This window comes from Oryzias melastigma, linkage group LG15 (assembly GCF_002922805.2).
Source record: "Oryzias melastigma strain HK-1 linkage group LG15, ASM292280v2, whole genome shotgun sequence".
NCBI lineage: Eukaryota > Metazoa > Chordata > Actinopteri > Beloniformes > Adrianichthyidae > Oryzias > Oryzias melastigma.
The window spans coordinates 4,125,095-4,147,343 of NC_050526.1; the positions used below are offsets into that span (position 1 = coordinate 4,125,095).

Below are 22,249 nucleotides of genomic sequence, written 5' to 3' on the forward strand. Positions count from 1 at the left end.
ACCCTGCCTTTATTCCAGCTCTCCCAGCCCAGCTTGCTGCTGATTAGCTGACTCAAGTGATACCACATCCTGATTGAATGAACACAGCAGATTTAGGTGGCCAAGTTCTCCGGGGAGAGCAGGAAAACAGGCAGGGTTGGGGCTCTAGAGGACCTGGGTTGACTAGCACCTGCTCCATTGGATTGAGTTCCGAAGACTGACTAGACCACTCCAATACTTTTGTGCTATAGTGGTAGTGGTATAGATCCAGCTATATTTATCCTCAATGCTTTTTACCCAAAATCTCACCAACTTTTCACCCCATTCGTCTTTTCCTTTAAACCGGGAGTGTCAGAATCCAGGCATGGAGGGCCGGTGTTTCATGTTTTCCAACCAACCAACAATTGAAGCTCCTTATTGGCAAGGCAAGTTTATTTGTATAGCACATTTCATGTACAGAGACAATTCAAAGTGCTTTAGATAAAACATTAAAAGAAACAATCAAAAGAAATAGTAAAAATGTGATCATTAAAATAAAATTAAAAGAAAGTAAGAAGATTTTAATTTAAAACAAGCATAAATAAACAGTGCGGACGTAACAGGTGAGTCTTTAACCTGGATTTAAATACACTGAGTGTATCAGCAGATCTAATGTTTTCTGGAAGTCTATTCCAGATCTGTGGTACATAGAAGCTGAATGCAGCTTCTCCATGTTTAGTTCTGACTCTAGGAACTGATAAAAGACGGATCCAGATGACCGGAGATGTCTGGCTGGTACATACTGGGTCAGGAGGTCAGTCATGCATTTTGGTGCTAAACCATTCAAAGCTTTATAAACCAGTAACAGAACTTTAAAGTCTATCCTCTGTGAGATATTATTTAGGCTGATTTTTGACTGCTTTAATGTGTTTATCAAAATTTAAGTCTGTGTCTATCACTACACCCAAGTTTCTGGCCTGGTTGGTAGTTTTTAGTTGAATAGATTGAAGCTCTGTAGTGACGTCTAACCTTTCTTCTTTAGCCCCAAAGACAATAACCTCAGTTTTGTTTTTGTTTAACTGAAGTAAGTTGTGACACATCCAGTCATTAATGTCCTTAATGCATCTACCAAGAGCCTGTACAGGGCCTTGGTCTCCTGGTGTCAGTCTAATATATATCTGTGTGTCATCTGCATAGCTATGGTAACTAATGTTGTTGTTCTTTATAACATGGGCCAGTGGGAGCATGTAGATGTTAAATAGAAGTGGTCCCAGGATGGAGCCTTGGGGCACTCCACATGTAAGTTCTATTGGCTCAGATGGGAAGTTACTAATTGACACAAAATCTTTCCAGTTTTCTATGTACGTTTTGAACCAGTTTAGTACTGGCCCAGTGAGACCCACCCAGTTTTCCAGTCTTCTGATTAGTGTTGCGTGGTCGACTGTATCAAACGCAGCACTGAGATCCAGTAAAACTAGCACTGACATATTTCCACTGGCTAAACACACCTGATTCAGGCAATTAACAGCATGTAAGGAAGCATTTCTGGAAAACCAGTAGGAGGCCTGCCCTCAAGCCCTGGAGTTTGACACTTCTGCTCACACGGATGAGTCCCCGTTTACACCAACAAGTTCCATTTTGGGCTTTTCAAACCATGTTACATTAAGTCAGACCTCAAAGAGTTGATCTCTTCTCACCCTCTTCTTCCCAAGCTGCTTGATTGGCTCATCCCAGTTGTGTCCGTGGTGTCCTTGGACAGCTCTTTGGCCATGGTCATGGTGGGGAGGCTTAAGAGTGTGTGCAGATTTTATTTAAATTCAAACAGAATCTATTAATACAAGCAATGAGTGGAGGACAAAAGAGCTTCTTCAAGAAGAAGAACAAACAAGTCTGAGGGACACAATTCTAGCATTTTGAGCTGAATTTGTGCAATTTTATACAAATAAAGCAGGTAAACATGTATTTTTCATGTTCTATAGTGTACCATTAATGTGTATTTATCAAGAACATTATAAACTTTGCATATTCTATCTCTAAAATGTAAACAACTCTAATGTGTGAGTAAAGGAATGAATGATCGCATTTGCCTTGCAAAAGATCACAAAAAGAGTGCACAAATCAATTCTTTATTTAGTCAAAAAGCACATTTCATTTAAGTAAAAGTACGGCCCTTTTTAGTCTCAGAAAACATCTCTGTTTTTTATTTTGATCATGGTTGGTTAAATATTTATTCTGTTTTTATGCCCCTCAGCGAAACACTCCAAATCGCAGGGTTAAATTCACTGTTTGAAGCCAGAAGAAAGGAGTCTTGATTGATCTGTTTCTGGATGAGTTGAGACTAAAGGGCTTTCAGTTATTCCCAGATTATATTTACATCATTAACTCAGAAAGTGATACAAGTGGCATTTGTTAAAAAACTTTCAAAAGTCATGTTCTATTTTTTAAAAATAGTCAAATATTACAAAAGGCTTTTTGGGGTTATTTTTACACCTGCAGTTCCCCCAAGTGTCCAGCAGGGGCAGTGTGCGATATATTAAAAAATAAAAACTTTCAGACTTATTAGTTTACATATTGTTCACGAAAAAGATTAGATAAAGCAGATCACATGCTCATATAAAGTCTGAATCCGTGTTTTCCCCGTACATCTCGTGCCTGACTTTGAAGGAGCTGTCCACAGCAGGTGGTGCTGAAAGTTTCTGCCATGCGCCGTGGAAGACTTAACCAAACAATTAAGAGACATTTCCGTTTTATTAGTCACGAGAAATATCCTTTAATTGTAAGGTTAAGCCTGCCATGCAAGTCTGTGTCTGCAGCAGTTGTTCTTCCCGTCAGCAGAACGCTGTCCTTTGCTCTGACATGAGGTGTGGAACCGCAACCACAAAACGAATGGTTTCAACACATCATGAGGTCAAAAAAAAGGGGATATTTATATAGAAAAACGCGTATTCTTTAGTTTAAAAATGCATAGAAGGTTGATATAGTTTTGCTTTGACAGCTCTGCTCTTCATCCATCCGCTCTCTCCGCGCATCGCGCTGCGTAAATCCCGCTTTGTGCCACATCGGCTGCGCTCCGTCGCCGCTGGAGTGCGGCAGGAGCGGATCCTTCTCCGGCGCTTTTCCTTCCANNCCCCCCTAAAAAAAAAAAAAAAAAAGTCCACAACGTGCTCGACTTTTTCCACCTTCTTCAGTCGTTCCTGATTTCTTTGCAGGCGTCGGCGCACATATATTGTTTTCCTTCAGCTTTTTCTCAGTAGTATTTTTTCCGCTCCAAGGTGCGCGTAATTATCCGCTCTCCGCGCGTCTTTCCGCCGCAAGTCCGAATCATTTCTACCTGGCTTGTTGGGACAGCAGCCGAGTCGTGAAGTCTCTGCAGTCACGTGACGGAGAAAGGACTGAAGAGATTTCAAACCCCCCCTTCTCCATCCACCCCCCCCACCTCATCTCTTCGTGTGAGCGTCTCCCTGCGTGCAGTTAGAGGGGTGTCCCACCTCCGCGTATTTTTTCCCGATTTATTTTTTTATTTCTTTTTTTTCCCCGCAGCTTGCCATGCTTCAGACTCTGGAGCGCGGGGAGAGAAGCGAGTGAGAGGGAGGTGCGCCGGGCTCTCTCCGGGTTACCTGTCTTTTCAGTCTCACTTCGGGTCCCCATCGGGTCCTCCAAGTCCTTTCCCAAGCTCCCCTTTCCTTAGGTCGGATTGCGCGGTCCTGAGTTCCCGCCGGGGGTTCACTTGAGTGAAGAAGGACCGCCAACTGATTTTGGGCTTTCATCATCTTTTTTTCTTTTTTTAAACATTTTTTTTCCTCTTCTTTTTTTGGAGCTCCCTCTGGACAGTGTAGGACAGCCGAGCAGGGCTTGGATGAGCCGTCTCACTGCAATCCCGAGATGGAGCTGCTGTTGATCTGCCTTTCCTTGTGGATTTTGCAATGCAATTCGGCCAAAGCGGATTCAATCATACATATCGGTAAGCTTTAAACAGCGCGGTGGTACCCGTGATGTTGACGGCGAGATGGAGGGGGCTGCTCATGCAGCCCTGATCACCGCATTTCTGCCAAAAGGCGTGAGAAATAGTCGCTTCCAGAAAAAATAAATAAAAAAACGCACACATGGAGTCTTAAACGAGTTGAAAAGTTGGCTTTCTGCAGTTTCCCTCGACTTTTACAAAGAGATCGGGTTTGTTTTTGTCTATCATCAGCATCAGCATCCGATGTTCTGCAGACACTTTTAGTAGGAAGATGTCTGCATCATCCACATCCGATTCGCTTTCCTCCCGAATGGCCTGTTTCATTGAAGCTTATTCTAATAATATAAAAAAAGATATATATATGTATATGCCCAACAGCTAAATTAACTGAGTCTTGTTTTGCACACCGAGCTTGCTCCTGCGCTTCAAGTTTCAGCGGAACGTGACTGCATTATCAATAATCAGACAGAAGGGCACGTCAGTGGAGTTTGCTTTAAAAAAAAAAACATGCAAACGGAATAGAGGCTCTTTGTAGTCAAACTTCAAACCAGAGCTGCAGAGATCTTTTTTTAGGGGGGGAGGGGCTTTTAACTCATGATGCTCGAACAGATCTGAACCTTGTGCATTGATTTTTTTTCAAGCATCCAGACACTATTTTTAAGGGTGGTGGCGCCTCTGATTGTTATTATTTTTCATTTTTGAATAATTAAATGTTGTCTTTGAGCTCCGTTGTGTTTGCCTTCTCCTCTGCTGCTGCTTTCAGTTTGTACTGCAACAGTCTGGCAAGCAGCAGGTGCTCAGTCACTGGCTTAATACAGCGGCGGGACTTCATCCAAATGATATTGGCTGATGCTTCTCAAAACGTTAGGCTACGCCAATTATATTCTTTTGCTCCCTCAAAGCCCTTTACTGTGATATATGTGCTCTCCCGATTGCAGCTGATGCCATTTGTATGTGTGTGTTTGCTTGGAGGGGGGGGGGGGGGGGGCAGCAGGCAATACGCCTCCTGCATGAGTCACATAATGCTGAGCACACAGGGTGCAACTAATAAATAGGAGAGGCGTTTAATTTCTTAGTTTGATTGTTGACAAGCCGCAATTTGCGCCCGAATGATCATTTGGAGAGCGCGTCTCTGTCCGTGGTGCTGAAACAGCGCCACTGGAGTAAAATGCGCTCACGTATGCGTAAAATACCGCGATTCTTTTGAAAATAAAAGGGTTTAACATGTTATAGACTTGATACTTTTTCCTGCACACAGCTTTGTTGTGCACCCGCCCTTCTGAGTGTTTCTGCTTCCCCTCCAGATAACTTCTGCTTTCACTCAACAGGTGCCATATTCGAGGAAAACGCTGTGAAAGACGACGAGATCTTTCAGCTCGCCATCTCAGACCTGAGTCTGAGCGACGACATCCTGCATAGCGAGAAGATCACGCACTCTGTGAAACTTATCGAGCCCAACAACCCCTTCCAGGCTGTGCAGGAAGGTAAGCCGCCACCCCCCAACTCCTACACCCCCGCAGGGATTTTTTTTTTTTTTTTGGCTGCATCTTCTTTGACTGCCTGGGGCATATCTTTGCTCAGTCGCCTCCTGTGACAGTCAGGCGGGGAGGTGCGATGTTTGCCTGTCAGTGTCTTGACTGCTCTGGTTTTGTGTCGGGCCGGGATGAACATGGAGATTGCGGTGGGAGAGATGATGAGTCACGTGGTGCTGGGCCGTTTGTGATGCCACCTGCACAGAAAGGAAAAATAAATAAATAAAAAAGGTGTCTTCTGAAGTGGAAAAGCTAGGTGGAAGCATCGAGTTGGAGCTGGGCATCTGAAAGGAAATATAAGGAGCGAGATTCTTTAATAAATCTCTTAAATATCTCTGCTCCTGCTGTACTTTTCAGCTGATTTCAAGCACAAGTTTTCCCACTTATTTCAACTATGGTTAGTCATTGACACACCTCTCGAAAGGAAAAAAAGTCATTGAAACTATTCAAATTTAAGCCACTTTTAAAAGCTTTAACTTGTAACATCTGTACTGTGCCCCTATTGTAGAAAGGCTGCAATGACTCATTGCTATTCAAAGCATCCATGGAAGGCAGAGAAAGAAGATAATATATCCCCCCGTTTGCTATAATTATCCATGTCATTTAGCTGCACTCCTTAATGTCACAGCATATATCCAGTACTCAAATTCCCCTTTTATGAAGCTAAAACTTCACCTTCACTTCTCCAAAAACAACAACAAAAAGAACGGCCCTCAGATTTATCAGCTCTAGCTGCTGCTGCAGACAAAAGATGAAAAAAAGAGAAATGAGTAGACATGAATGACTTCTTTTTGCATTATAGTTGGCCTAAGATAAAAAAAAAAAAACAGTAATTAGTGTGAGTCTATCAAATCATTTGCTGTTTGTGAAGTAACTTAACACTTCAGCGAGCTGTTGTGTTAACAATGGCTTTTCGTGATGTTTTTCAAAGCAAAAATAGTTACATTTCCACAAAAAAAGTACTTCCTTCTATTTTTTTGAGCTGAGCTTGAAACATATTCTGCTCTGATTGAGTTTCCTGTCATCACCGTTGATTGGATATCCTTTAACATTCTTAATTACTGTTTACTGGCGTTCCCTTGATAATATTACATGCACAGACGTGAGTCATTGAGGTTCTAGAAGGATTGGGGAACAAACGATCAGTGACTTGCAGCAGAAAAAGGCAAAATGGCAAGTGGTTGGTGACTATAAGGATAAGTTAACCTGTTAGTTTGCTCTGGTTTGATTAAATCCACTCTGAGTGGCATTAAGGACCTTGCCACAGCATGACAGGGAGAGGAAAGGAGGCTTAAAAGTTGCAAAATGAGATTAGAGTCGAGCAGAAAAATGGGTAAAACAGAAAAACGCTCAAAGACGAGGTGATGAAGGGAAACCAGCCAACCCACCGAGTCATGTTTGTCCTCATTTGAATTAGCTTGCCCTTGTGCAAAGTGTCACGTATATTAATGAGCGTGTCACAAAGACACATCCACACAGAAACACTCAAGTCCTCAGTCCGCCCACGCTCTTACGGCTTTAAGATGACAGCTCAAGGCTGGCTGTACATACAGCCAGACCACACAAGTGGCAGATTTAGTCCTATTTATAGTCTGGTAGAGAATGAGAAAGCTGATTTCAACTCCTGGAGGGGCCAAAAAAAAAACCCCAAAGGACATATATTTTACAAGTATTGACGCCTGTCATAAGAATTATGGTTTCACATGCCATCAGCCCTTGATACATGTTGCAAGGGGAAAAAGGAAAATGTCACAAGAAATCAGGGTAAAGCTAAAGCGCGGGTAATAAAATGGTTAAAATAGGTACCTTTTAGATTATTCATATCTATATACATGTATAACCTGAGACACAGACTTGGAATTCTGAGCTTGACTGCAGTGTGCAAAACAAGAGTTCTACAATGAAAAACAACTGATTGGAGCCCAGATCACAGTTTATAGCACATGTCAAGGTCGAGGCTGGATGACATCCAGCCTTCCAGATCATTTTACTTTATTGTTTTTAATGTCCCTTTAACAGCGGAGCTCCAGTGTTTATGCTCTTTGATTTACTGTAATTTTAAAATTGTTGACACGATAAACGTATTTCCAGCAGATTCTGAAGGAGGTATGCGGCATGAGCCACGACCTGATCACCGCTAGCTCGAGCTGCTAGCATTGCGGAGAATGTTTCTTCTTGAGAATCTGCTGGAATTGCAATGATAGTGTCAACAATTAAAAAAATACAGTATGTTAAAGATTTTTGTGTTTCAGCGTCACCGACAACGCCTCAGGTGTCAAAGTCGAGCCCCGGGGGCCAGATCCGGCCTTCTGGGTAATTATATCCAGACCCTTTTATTTCTGACAAATTTTTACTAAATTTATTTTTATTGGTTATTAAAATATTGAAAATTATTTGAGGCAGGGGTCCCCAAACTACGGCCCGCGGGCCGGATCCGGCGCACCTCCACATTTGGCCCGGCCCCTCAACAATATCAGAAATGCATGATTTTGTCATGTTAATCTGGCTTAACATGACATTTTATCCCCCCTTTCTGCAGTCTGTGTCCCTATCTTAAACCTCACCCCCCACAATCAAGAAGAACAGAAAACAGTGTTCCCTTTCTACATCGCAGTTCACCTTTCAGGGTCTCTAGAAGAACTCTAGAATGTCTGCGAACAACAGTTACATAAACTGGGGCAAGACTATGAAGAGCTTTAAAAAAAAGTAACAGGGAGCCAGTGAAATATTTATTTCCTAACCTTTTCTGTGAATATTCAACAAAGAGTTATTAAAATTTGATTAAATTTGGCTTTATGGGGAAACCAAAAATGTTTACATTCAGACATACCCTGCGATTGATGTTAACAGAAAACACTGTTAACACCAATCGCAGACTGAAATTCTAACAGAAAACACTGTTAGCATCAATCGCAGACAGAAATGCTAACGGAAGACACTGTTAGCATCAATCGCAGACAGAAATGCTAACGGAAGACACTGTTAGCATCAATTGCAGACAGAAATGCTAACAGAAAACACTGTTAGCATCAATCGCAGACAGAACTGCTAACGGAAAACATTGTTAGCATCAATCGCAGACAGAAATGCTAACGGAAAACATTGTTAGCATCAATCGCAGACAGAAATGCTAACGGAAAACATTGTTAGCATCAATCGCAGACAGAAATGCTAACAGAAAACACTGTTAGCATCAATCACAGACAGAAATGCTTACGAAAACATTGTTAGAATCAATCGCAGACAGAAATGCTAACGGAAAACATTGTTAGCATCAATCGCAGACAGAAATGCTAACAGAAAACTATTTTTCTGTTAACCTACAAACCGACCTCGACCCGACCTTAATGAAGAAAAAGAGTCATGTGACCCTCACAGGAAAACCTGATTTAAGGTTTTAGTTGATTTATTCTGCAATAATATTCCTGCCTGTTTTAATTTGTAGTAATGTTAAAAAGTTACGTTTTTAAAGTTTTAAAAATGTAGTTCTGGCTTGTTCAATAAATGTGCGACCCGCTACATAAGGTGTGTTTTGGATTTTGGCCCCTGTGTGACTTAGTTTGACACCCCCCATTTTTAGGGTGTTGTTTTAACTGCATTTATTATTTTGATATATATATATTTAGTGTCTATATTTTGGATTTATTTTCCATCAAGTTTATTCTTTTGGGAATATAAGTAAGCTTGTCGACTTTTTACCTTGCATTTTATTCAGAGGAAATGTCAGAAAGGACAGAGCAAAGTTGCCACCTTGCTCTCTCATTATGTAAATCCCAGGCTATTATTTCTAGAAGAATCCGGCCTGGCAGGTGCATTCTTCTCCCTCCTGGCAGACTCTATGTGAGCATTAAGGGGGACAAACATCTTTAACGAGAGAGTGTAATGAGAGCGGACAGTTAGCATCCTTACATTTAACAGGCGTGTTTGTCGTCGGGTAAACTTTCCACTGTTGGGAAAAGTCATCAAAGTCAATGGAATTCATCCTCTGCAGAGATATTGAACATCTGTAAAATTTTTATTGAGACAAGGTCCGTAGTTTTCGGTGTTTTATGATGTGTAGTAAGGCTAAAAATAGGACAGTCTGGGTGCTTTTTCCAATACAAGACAGAAGCATGAAAAATGTCGCACAACTCCCCCTTTGGACCGTTGGGAGCCACACACGAGGCTTTAACTTTGCAATCTGTTTTTGTCAATCTCATTCCGCAAAGCCCCAGCATGTTTCCATTATGTTTGCAGGAATGTATACATTAGAGCCAAGCGGGTTGAAAACATAACCATCTGGCTGCAGTGACGGCCTCACTGCACCTCCAGCATGCAGTAAATTGTAGATTGTTCTGCCCCACTGAGTCTTCTTCACACACCACACCACTAGTGGCGAACCATTTTCCTTTGAACCCCGCTAAAGTAAAGTCAACGAAAATGTAATTATTCTGTTCCTTTACAACACCAGACCACCGCACACACAAAAACCTTTTCTATTTTTCATTTCAGTAGGAAAAAATGGTGCCTTTGAAAGTTTTGGCATAAGGAATATACTATTCTCGCTTTATGGCAACTCATTACTCCCATTGCTCCGTATGTGATGTAATGCTGCCCTTTCACTATTATTGTCCCGGTGAAAATAATAATACAGCATAAATCTTAGTAATGGATTTGTTTGTGTTTTTATGTCTTTCAACCATCTCTACACAGGGAGGATGATCAGGCCATTCCACCAGCCCCTGTTAATTATCCAGCTGTAATTTTAATCTGTCATGAGCTCTTCATGGGGGTGTACAAATGCTGCTGGTATCTTAATCAGCTAAGTGATGTTGCAGCAGAAGTATGCCTTTGATTTAATCCTTTCACAATGTAAGACCCACTCCTCTGCATCCTGTAGGGTTTAGCTTCCGATGCTGCTTGTTTGTTTGTTTTTTTTACAGCAGATTTCCATTCCCAGGCACAGGAATTGATCGGGAATACAGTTTCACTTTAAGTTTTATTTATTTATTTTTTTGCACAATTGAAGTGGTGGAAATGAAAAGGAGAGGATGGCCAGGAAAGTAATGGGATTTAGTAAAGAAAAAAAGGATGAAATTGAAGCTTTATGCATCCTTCCAAGATTTTTCTTGTAAATATGTGCAAAACAAACATAGACTCTATTAGCCAAAAACAACTTTGCCGTCAAATAAACACAAATCTACACATTTTTGGTGCCTTTGTTTTCTTGTACTTCTGCTAAACCATATTTTCTGCACTACAGAGCGTATCAGTTTACAAGGTGCACCCAAAAAAATTTGGTCTATTTTCAAACTTGCGTCATATATGGGGCGGCTGTGGTGCAGCAGTAGGGCGGTCGAGCCCTGATTGGGAGGTTGCAGGTTCGATTACCGCCTTGTGTACATGTAAGTGTCCTTGGGCAAAACACAACCCAACATTGCCTCTGGCGGTTAAAGGTTGGCGCCAATGTCTGTCAGTCAGTAAGACGTAAATGTGTTCATGGTGACCCTAATCTTTTAGTAGAACGCTACAAGTTAGCCGCGTTAGCTGCATTGGCGTATTCACGATACTTGTAACTCCCAACCCTGTTTGCAACACATATGTTTGCTAAAATAAACATTACTGCGACTATGCTAACTCCCTATTTGTTAGTAATAGGTAACAGTAACCCAGTCTGACACCGCTACATGCTAGCTGTGTTAGCATTTTCACAAAACCTGTAACCTGTATACAAACTGATACCAGTAAAACACTAAAACAAATGTTACTAGTGGTGTTTCCATTAATTATAAGTGCAAAACTTTATCAAAATTCTACAAATGTAAAAAAAACACAATTTTGCAATTACACTGTTTACATTAAATCCTAATTATACAAATAAACACCCGTAATAAGTCTATCAAAAACATGGTGACGGATGTGAACAATACTTTGAATTACTGCAAAAACATTCAAGTTTCTGCCACGGCACCTTATTCAGGCAATGGGAGCGGCTACGGATGAAGCGATTTTGGGATATCGTGGTTGGTGATTTTACAACGATTCTGCGTAATAGACTCAACTTTTGATGAGATGTGTGATGCTAACCGCGGTATCCGTTTCTTGGTCACGTGACTCATTTATTTGCAAAATTACGATACGACTCAAAAACCACCTTCTCCAAGTTAAATTTTTGTTTTTGATAAATGTGTTCAATGGACACATAGCTACTGTGACTATGGTACCTCGCAACCTTGTAAAAAAAAAAAGTTAGACATCACTACATGTTAGCGGCGTTAGCATACTTACAAAATCTCTGACTCCTAACTTTTTTACAACAAGTTAAAAAAACAGACTGATCCGGCTAAGACAAAGATTACTGTGACTATGCTAACTAACAACGTTGTTTGTAACACTACATATTAGCGAACAAACATTTTGAGTGGGCGCTGTTTACCTCTCAAAATTGCTTCGATACCTAGCACAACTGAAATTAATTCATAAGGCGCTTTGGATTCTAAGACACACCATCATTTTGGCAGTGTGGAAACTTGAGCTTGATTAAGAGTCGAAAAAAAAAAAACCTTTTTTTGTTTTTTTTTCATTGCACTTTTCAAAGCAGGTTATTAACATTAAAATACTGTCATGCAGTAGCAACAGTTGCTCTTTTCGGGGCTGGTTTTACTGAGAAATACAAAAAAGAAAACAAAACTACAACACAAATTGTTGATTTTATGCCAGATTTTTGTGCCTTTTTTACCCATTATATTAGCACCTCTAAAATAAGTGAAGAATGACTGACTTTGAAGATCGTATCATTCTCACTTTTTGGAGAACATGCAGTAGCAGGTGCAACCCTGAACCCCTCACATCTCTGCATGAACATTGATAGAACCCAATGACCCACACCCGGGCCAGTTTTCTTACAATGGCAGTCAGTGCATCACTCTTCCACGTCCACATCCACACACCATGTACGGTACATGCTTTTGTCCTGACAGCTAATTACACAAATTGTACCCAAGGAAGCTGCCATGCAGCTAATACCTATTCATGTCACACTGTGATGGAGTGACGCATAGTATCATTTAAAGTGACTTGAAAATATAAAACCATCTGAGTGACATGGCTGATTACTTATGAACTTTTTCAGTATGTCATAAATTTCAAATTCGAGTGTATTTATAAAGCACTTTTAATATAAAAAATACACATAAAACTCCTGTACCTTTAAGAATTATAATATAAGAACAACGTTTTCACAGATTAAGCTAAATATACGAAGAAAAACATGTTGGATCAAAAACTGTTACGCTTCTTTTATCATTATCTATTGCAATTAATACAATTAGTCACAATTTTAATGTATCTTTTACTTCTAAATCACTTTTGGTAATTGTATAGCAGCCAACTTTACAGAGAAGTTAGCAGAATTGTGATGTTTCATAGAGACCCTAACCACATCTGGTAGGGAGATGGGTTGAGTATCCAACAATGGCGCTCTAGTAAAAGTAAATAAAATAAAGTTAGTCAATTAGAAGTACTTATAAATAATTACTCAAGTATGTAAAAAGGATACCTGTTGACAAAGATACCTATGTGGCTTGTATATATATAAAAAAACATTTTCAGATGCAGAAATAAAAATTTGAATTACATGAATTCAAAGGAACTTGTTTTTTTTTTCTATTCTTTACTATGTTAAAAATACCAAACTGATGCAGTTACAAAACTTTAGTTTTAGTTTACGTTAAGTCTTGTGTGGAAGGAGTTTTTCTGGGACCGTTTTCTTCTTCAGAGGCTCCACTCAAACATGGTGTACCCCAGGGCTCAATTTTAGGGCCCCTTTTATTCTCGTTTCACCTGCTGCCACCGGGGTGCATTTTTAGGCCAATTTTATTGTTTAATTATTTTATTTACATTCAATTTTATGTTCAGCACTTTGGTTGTTCCTGCTTTAAAAGGTGCTCTACAAATGATATTTATTGATTGATTGAGTCCTTTATTGGAGCGTCACAGCTGCTTTGCAAACGCAGTAGACACCATTTTTGTTTCTCTCTGAGATTTCAGCATCTATCTACATCCCAAAAACGTCAATGATTAATGCTGCTTGGTCAAAGCTGGATTATTTTATGATGGCTACTATTTTCCTTTGAATGCCAAAAAAAATTTTTTTTTTACCAATTTTACAGTTCATAGTTTATCAAATCTCCTTAAGTGAAATAAAATCTAAAAAATATATTTATTTTTAATGAAAGTTGCTTAAGTGAATTAAATTAGTAATTGTAAGCCATATAAATATAGTATCAATCAGAGTGTAACAGATCATCCGTGCCCAACTCCCTTTTTGTTTGTTGTATGTTGTTCACTGCTTTTTGGACAGAATTTCTTTTCATCAGAATTTATGTGAGCTGTCAAAGCAGTCCAAACAAGTGGATGATCTTAAAGAATGAACTCTGGCCTGAGCCAAAACTCTGGTGTGAATATATCTTATGTACTACCTTTATGTGATTAATCTTCCTTATAGTTTATAGTTGTAATAAATAATTTAAGAATGTAACTTTTTGTTAAATAATTCTTGTTTTTTTAATGAATCTGGCATTTTATTCAGAAGTGAAACTATAACACTTATTTATTCAGTACAATTACTTACATTTTTTATTTTCTTTAAACTTCAAAGTTTTACGACACTTTTACAACATCTTTTGCCCTTTACTTTGTTTAGCTCAAGTAGAAGTGATAAAACCTAGCGCTGGAGCTCACATGGTTTTCTGAGGTTTTAGTATAAATGAGAAAATAATCATTAAACAAAAACAACAACAAGATCTTACATAGCAGCCTGACATTTAGAACAATAGCTGGGCTCCACCTCCATCACTTCCAATAATGAAATGTTCTCATTACGTTTTCATCCTCACTTTTGCATAATGTTTTTCTGTGTCTGTGGATTTCATTTTTAGTAGCTTAGTTCCCTATAAACTCCCAAGATGTGAAATTTGTTAATTTTGGGTTTGACTTTTGTTATTTATCGCTTTTTAATTAACACAAATGACGAACGCACACCCCCTTTTGTTCAATTAGAAGTGATGTTGATCCCTGATAGTACTCTATGGGTACAAAAAAGGGAATTCATGTATGAAACCATATAAAGTTAAGTGCAAAACTGAAAAGGGGACACGCCGTTCCATTGAATATTTAGAAGCTTTTTCATTTAAATATTCTCCTTTATTCAACTCTTGAGTACATTTATCTGCCTCTAACAGTTTAGATTTAAAGACTGACATGACTGATGAGTCCTGCAGACGCTTGGGTGTCTGCTGACGGATGCGTCTATAACTCTTTGTCCTGTCGATGAAATGCGCCGCCATGCAAGTAAAGAGTTTCTGGACTACAAAGACATCTGCAGATTTACAAGATATTGTGTTTGTTTAATTAGACAATTCAGGTTTTAATTGTTTGTTAATAAAGTTCGAGTAAAAGTGTTTAGTCAACCCAAAATTTTAAATGAAAAAATAAAAAAGCTTTCATTCCTGGTTTTTGAATTGTTAAAATAAGTTCAAGTTTGCTTTTTACTACACAGCACCACACCCTTTTACAAAGGATTCATGTACAAAAACTAGCATTTTTCAAAAAATGCATGGAAATATGAAAAACTGAAGGAAAAGGAGCTCCATGAAAAAACATGGAACTTTGCAATAAAACAATATGCAATATGTGTATTCTTATAGTTTAAAAGTATCCTTCTTTTTTGCTACTTCAGTGGTCCATTTAGCAATTTTAGGAGGCTTTTCTTGGCTTTAGGACTAAAAATAGAAGGACCAAACATGTCTTACCATAAAGCAGATGGATCATGCAAAGTAATAGGTTTTCATTTACTGCTCGTGGCACTGTGTCCCTCCTAAAAGCTTGGACTCGGTTTCTGTTTAGGAAAAAGTGAACATCTGTGTGCACTGATGGATAGATTTGTTTACAATATTAGACGTACAGAAGTGAAAGGCTGTAGAATGGGATACTTTCAGACTGAAATTAGCCGGAGTGATGTCATTTTATTGCGCTGTGCTGCACTTTTTATGCTGGTTGACATTTCAAGAATGAACAGGAGGAATTCACCTTTTGATCACTTAATATGCATAAATGCAAACATTTTTTTTTAAATAAATTTGCTGATATTTCCCTCACTCCATTATTTCCCATAACAGTGCACAGTTTTTTGTGCAGCTGTCCTCACTCGTGTTTCTAAATTTAGAGTTGACAACCCAGCAAACATGTTTTTTGTGGTGACTTCTCCCATATAGGTCATTTTGTGCAGGTGTTGTTGCTCAAATAGAAGCTTCATGAACTGCCACTGTTGTGCTTTTGAGACTTTCTAGTGTTTTTGAGGACGCACCATTGGCTTTTATTTTGGAAGCAGCTCTTTCAGAAAAGGTTTCTGATTCATACTGACCACCCTATTTTCTCTTATCTTTAACTGTTTTTGTTTCTGAATTGGATTGTGGACCGAGGAAATGGCTATTTGAAAACAATTTACTATCTTTTTACAGCGTTCTCCCAACAGCCATTGGGGCATCTGTTTAGGTGGTGGTGATGATGATGATGGGGCAAGGTCAGAAAACTTCAGAAGTTTGGAACACCTTAAAGATCAACTTTGATCCCAAAACTAAAGAGCTTTCTTGCCCATTTCAGTTTGTTTGGAATAAAACTGCAGATTCTAACTTACTTCTTATTTCTTGAAGACAGACTGAAGGAAAAGGGGCTTAAACCGCAATGCTTTGGTAAAATTTGCATTTATAAGTCAAAGATGTAATGAAATTCTGACCGTCTGAAAGGGGCCACAATTGATGAACAGAACTTTACCACACTAAACTTAGATTTTCTACGTCAAATTTGAGCATTTGTACTGAGACTGGAAGATTCTGAAGTGAAATCCAGGCAGACTAAAGATTCAAAAATGGGATCCGATTCCTTGAATAGCTGCATTAAGGAGTTGGATTGGAGGTTGACCCACCAAATGGTTTACAGACTGTCGCAGAAAAAAAACAACAAAAAAAAAACCTATGAACCTGACTTAGAGCAAAGAGACTAAATAAAAAATTTAAATAAAAAATGTAGAAAAAAAAGAATGAATTCACATACCTAATGCAAAGATAATAATCACAAAAAAAATATGTTTACACATAATAACAGGTCAAAATTTTCTTCGATTGATTCCCGTTTCTCAATAAAAATCATTAGGATATGTTTCTGTCATAAAATTCTGATACAAAAATATGTGAAATTCTTCAATATTTCCAAAATATACTCACTAAAAGAAAAAAAAATCTAACTCTTATTGTTGACAGTTTTTGATTATTTTTTCCCAGACAAGATTGATGTGGCAAACTTTGGAAAATAAAGGAAAAAAAAACTTTTTGTCTGAACTCAGAACAAATTGAAGTTTGTTTTAAAGCTCAATCACATGCAATTTACGAATCCAGAGAGGCATCAGCAGGAGTGAGCGCTGCACAGTGTGTTTAAGCACTTTCACTATAAAAATCAAAGTTTTAATTCTTAAGATTCTTAAAGCTTGATTTTCTTGAATAACTTTGCACAGCGGCTCTAAAGCCGTCTTCCTGCCCTCCTTCTTTTTCTAAAACTCATTTCACCCTCTGTATTGTGTTACACAGGTCATTGCTGAATCACATTTCACTGGTCAGTGTAGTTCTAATAATAAAGTGTCGTACCTCTTGCACTGAAGCCATTTGTAACAAATGGAGTCAACGGCACAGAAGAGGCCGAATAAGGCTTATCCCTCACAAACTGAAATAAATATCTATATTTGAGAAGGTGTTTTAGGTCATCCTGCCGTGTTTTCACTACTGAGCAGCACTTGACTTACAGGGATAGAGCGGGAAGCAGTAAGCTGCGGAAAGGTTAAGGCTAAAATGTTGGTTTTCAGGCTCGCAGCTGTCAGGATGTGTCTCCTGCAGAGGAACACCTCAGTGTCACACAGCCTCGACATCTGCTACAGATGTCTCCGTTTGTTATTCTCAGACGCGGAACAGGCTGAAAGACATTTAGAAGTGAAGCAAAAAATAAAAAATCATCCTCACTTCAACTTAGAAGCCAAACAGTTTAGTAAAAAGGAAAAGTGCTTCATGGTTTCCCTTAAAAGTCTCATCAAAGCATTCCCAAAACAACAACAACAAAAAGAAAAGGAAGCTCTGTTAGTAGGAAGTTAAGATCATCATTTGATCAGAAGGAATCATTTGTGGTGTGTTCAGTTTGAACCTGTGTGGCGATTGTAATGATCTTTTAATGTGAATTAGCAGCGTTTTATCCATCCATACTAGCTAACACCCTTTCAGGACACTCCATGAGGGCGCCGCCGCCGCCCCTCGACAGGATCCTGCGTCATCAAAGGTTTGACAAAGTCAAACCAGAGAAAATGCTAAAAAACGACCACGTGGAATTATTTAGCGTCTGATCTGGGAGTAATAAAACGACTCTAATTAAATGGAGAAGCAGTTTTATTGGGCCTTTATTTTGTTTTGTATTCATCACAGCCCCCGAGTCACCTCACCGGCAGACGGCTAAAAGCCAGATTCAAAGTACTTTCATGCTAACACGTTTTAGGATGCTCTGAGTAGGTCGGTGTTTGTTAGGACAGTAAATATTTGGAGTGGGTGGTGTGATGACTGCTGGACAGAAAGCACATTTCATGAATCTGAATTGTTTCAAATTATCAGTGTATGGAAACCTGGAAACTTTATTTAGGATTATGTTGTTTTTAGGCAAAATTAAAAAATCTGCTGCCATTTTGGAACTTATTGACAGTGATTGGTCCAATCATGAGTGAGCTTGTTCAAAATTCACACCCCTTCCAGTCAAAGAAGGCTCGGGAGAAGCTGTCAATCAGACATTGGAGGTGGGGCCAGTGGGAAACACATGCTTTTACTATGGCATCTGACTGGTCAGTTTATAACTTGGAAAAAAAAATAAAAAAAATAGGTTTAGAAAGAATATGTTAAAAAGAAGTTATTAGAGAAACAATGGTTATTCTGACAAATGAAATGACTGAATAATAACAGTCTATTTCTCAAAAGATGGTAAAAGTCTTAGCAGTTTTACAAAATTAACACTTGTTAAGATTATTTTTTTTAATTAATCAAGCTTTTACCCTTTTTTTGACACGTTTTAAGCAAATCCTGATCACTAAACCATTCATTCACATCAAAAAATTGTAATAAAAGAAAAAATAAAAGTAGAATTTCCACCTCTGGCTAAAGATGTTTGGCAGTTTCCTGCTAACGATTTTCAGTCGCCGTCATGTCTGTCACCAAGTCCTTATGACAAAATGGCAACTATTATTTGGTACCAGTTTTAAGCCAGATACAAGCTTAAATTATGAAAATTATTACATTAATGTTTGTCTACAAGTGGATGCATCAGAATAGAGCGATGCTGGAAGACCCATTACAGTTGCTGCGTCAAAGAAAAAGAGAGCTTTGTCCAACATTTCCTGATTTATACCGATTTGAATAAAGAAATACTCAGTTTTAATCCTAATTTTTTTCCCTCCACCATGAGAAAAATGCTACAAGAACATGTTATAAAAACTCAAAACTTGATTTTTTTATTTAACGATCCATCTTGTTCCCAGATTCAGGTTCAGCTTTGGATTATATTATTTGGATCTGTTTGAATGATAAAGTAGTGACTTCAAACTAGCAGTCCAAATTCATCCTGCCTGCTCTCCGTTATGGTTGTTGGAAACAAGTTTACCACTGGTATTGATTTTAGAATATGACAGCGGCATTTAGACGTATGACAAATGGCTGGAAGATAGAACATAAAGAAAGAAAAAAAAGTCCATCTGAACACCTGCACACATAACTCAAATAGCTCCCAGATAGACATGCACATAAACACGCACACGGCGGAGGTCTCTCAGTCCCATGTCTTATTCATGTTCCCATCTTATCTGGTGTGACTGATTTATAACAAGCTGCAGAGAATGCTGTGACAGATGTTAGTGCTTTGCCACGACCCCAAACAGCCCCCAATCACCACTGGGGATTGGCCGTCAATACTTTTCTACCTGTGAGGGCTGGGGAGACTGACACATAGTTAGACATGGACAGGCAGGGAGAGAGGGGCTGGGGGGGCCCAGAGGATATGCCCTGTCCAATCAGACAAATGCTGATGAGGCCCACGGCCTCTGTTCTTTGTAATATGCTGCAGGCCTGCATGATACTAGCATCATTTCTCTTTTTACAGGCTATTATGCCCGACCATTATTGAGCTGAATAAAGTGTGCTGAGATGACAGAGATGCTGCATGGGGGGGGGGCGGAGTGGGTGTACAAATGCAGCAAGGGGATTTGTTTATTTGCGCATCATGCTATGAATATGTGTTTCTCTTTGTGTGGCTGCATGCTACAGTGTGTGAGTGCTGCTGGTGCTTTCATGGATCCAGGTGTGTGTTTTTGTTCCTCTTTGAAAGTGTTTTTTTTTTTTTTTTTCTTTCCGCTAATAGAAGCGTGCGTCCTGAAAACTCTCTGACACCGCTTGTAATTCCCTCTTTCACTCAATTGTGATGCCGCCTGGCTCAGGAGGAAGTGCGCATAATTTACTACCCACCACCTGCACTATTGGCTGCTGGAAGACTTCATTCCAGGATGGACGACAAAAAAAAAGCAGAAAAAATCAGCCCACGAGTAAATCCTATTAGAGGCTAAACAGGAGTCAGCCAAGGAAATGCTGTGCAGCTATCTCTGGTGCTTCATTCTTTCCAGACGCGGGGAGGAAAGGGATGCAGAGTTGGGGGTGAGGGATGGGAAGGATTAGAATAGCACTGTTGGTGAGAGTAGAGTGCAGGAGAGTGAACTAGTGGGCAAGCATGACAATGAGGGAAAGAGCGGGGTGATAGAGATGTCTGAAGGCGAGAGGGGACGCTACACGGGCGGTGCAGCAAAGACCGCACACAACAGGAGTTTGAAGGTGGAGGCTCCGCTCAGTCGCGATGCGGAGACGCCAAAGTGTCTTTAGGAACCATCACGTGCATTCGTGTCCACAGACAGGAATAAGAAGTGGGACCATCTGTCGCTGAGATCTCTCCTCGGTCTTCCCCCCTCTGTTTCCTTGCGTCTCACATTGTGATGTGTCCTCCTTCATGCCCAGGCAACATGGATGTTCTCCAAAGATGAGGCTAAGCTCGTGGTTAAGCTCTCTGTGAGTGAAATCAAAACCCAGCTTAAACCTTCTGAGTCTGCAGGGCAAAAAAAAAAGGATCACTCAAAAAGTGGGTCAAATTAGCCGCCTGATGTAAAGACATAAATGCATAAATCAATTCTAGATCCAGAGTTTTACTTGACTTTACACTAAAAGCCATGATCACACAGTTTCATCTAACTCAGACATTGATTTTTTTCCCTCCTTCTTTCTCCGTTCATTTATCCTTTGTTTTTTTTCTATTAACAGTTCTCGATTCAGCACAGGAAATCTCTTCAAATTAAGCTGTTGCTCTCTTGCATGACATAGTTAGCATGTTATTACCTACTAATGGAGGAACTGGCTGACTAATTAAAATGATGAACAAGAAGCACGCAAAAGATCGACTTACTCAAAGATCAGTCTGTGTATCTTTATGACATCCCAGCTGGGGGCTAAATGGAATTTCCAAGATCAGATAAAAAATAAATAAATAAATAAATAAATAAATTGTTTGAAATTTTAAGTGAAATGTGTTTGGGAAAACTCACAAGAAAAGTAATGTTTTCTCATCAAGCAGCAGATTTTAAAATATAAAATCAAATAAATTTTATTTCTTATCAATAAATATTTAAATGCACAACCATAGATTAATGGAAAAATCTCATTATGACAAAAAAAGTAAAGACTAAAACTCATTTTTTTAAACCAGAGTAGATTTCAATTGCTATAACAAATAGCTTTATTGTACAAAATGCTGAAACTAGCTAAAAATCAAAAAAAGCTGTTGGGTTGAGCTCCATAATGTGAACAAACTGACCTCCGCCCACATGGCTCCTGCCTAAACTGACCTGAATGTGACATTATTTGGATTAATAGAATAAGAGAGAGGCTGAAGTTTAATTAATAGATATGTTGCAGTATTTGTAAACATGTAGGGTTGGGTTTTAATCCGAAACACACTGCAGTTTGTTTAGTAAAAAATAAATGACAGAAAACTGGTGCGGGTATTAGGCAGGGGGGGGCTATGGGGTCAAGTGGGGCCGGCTACCCCTTCAGCAGAAAGCCAAACCACCCCACTTGACCCCATTAGCCTATATATATATATATATATATATATATGTATATATATATACAGGCATACACAGTGTGTCCCCTCGTTTTTGCGTTCTTTAATCGCAGTTTCACATATTCACAAATCTTTTTTCAGTCACGTGACTCTTCCGGTCCGTCACAAAAACTCAGACAATTCAAGACGCTTGTATGAAATGTTTGCGTCCAAAGGAGATGCTGGGCTGCTGAGGTGTATCTCCGCACAGCAGAAACCGCTGTCTGCACTGCTCTTCCGCCAGAGGAGCGCCCTCTCCTCTTTCTATGCTCCTGCATGGAGAAACGGCATCAGCTGACTCAGGAGCGGCTGAAAAAGATAATCGATAATCTGCCGCTGCAGTACAGTCTTTTGTTCTGAATAGTAATAAAAAAAAACTTTTGTTGAACAATACTCCAATTTTCTTTAATAAATGTTTTACAAAGCATGATCAGAAGTGCTTTTGATGACTATGGACCAGTAACAGATATCCTTCGGCTGGGGGGGGTTTGTCTCTGTATTCTTAAAATCAGCATATATGTGAATGTCTCTTGTCCCTAACCAG

General features: G+C 39.3%; 1 protein-coding gene across 7 annotated transcripts in view; it reads left to right on the plus strand.

Moving 5' to 3' along the window:
* grid1a (glutamate receptor, ionotropic, delta 1a) overlaps window positions 1-22,249 on the plus strand; it is a 395,293-nt gene that overhangs the window by 64,003 nt on the left and 309,041 nt on the right. For 6 of the 7 annotated variants that reach the window (XM_036215433.1, XM_036215430.1, XM_036215429.1 and 3 more), the window contains one exon: window positions 5,248-5,403. In XM_036215433.1, coding sequence (XP_036071326.1) covers window positions 5,248-5,403 — 156 coding nt within the window. Of the gene's footprint in view, window positions 1-3,082; window positions 3,920-5,247; window positions 5,404-22,249 lie in introns of those variants that run through there. The other variant, XM_036215432.1, reaches the window with a different exon arrangement.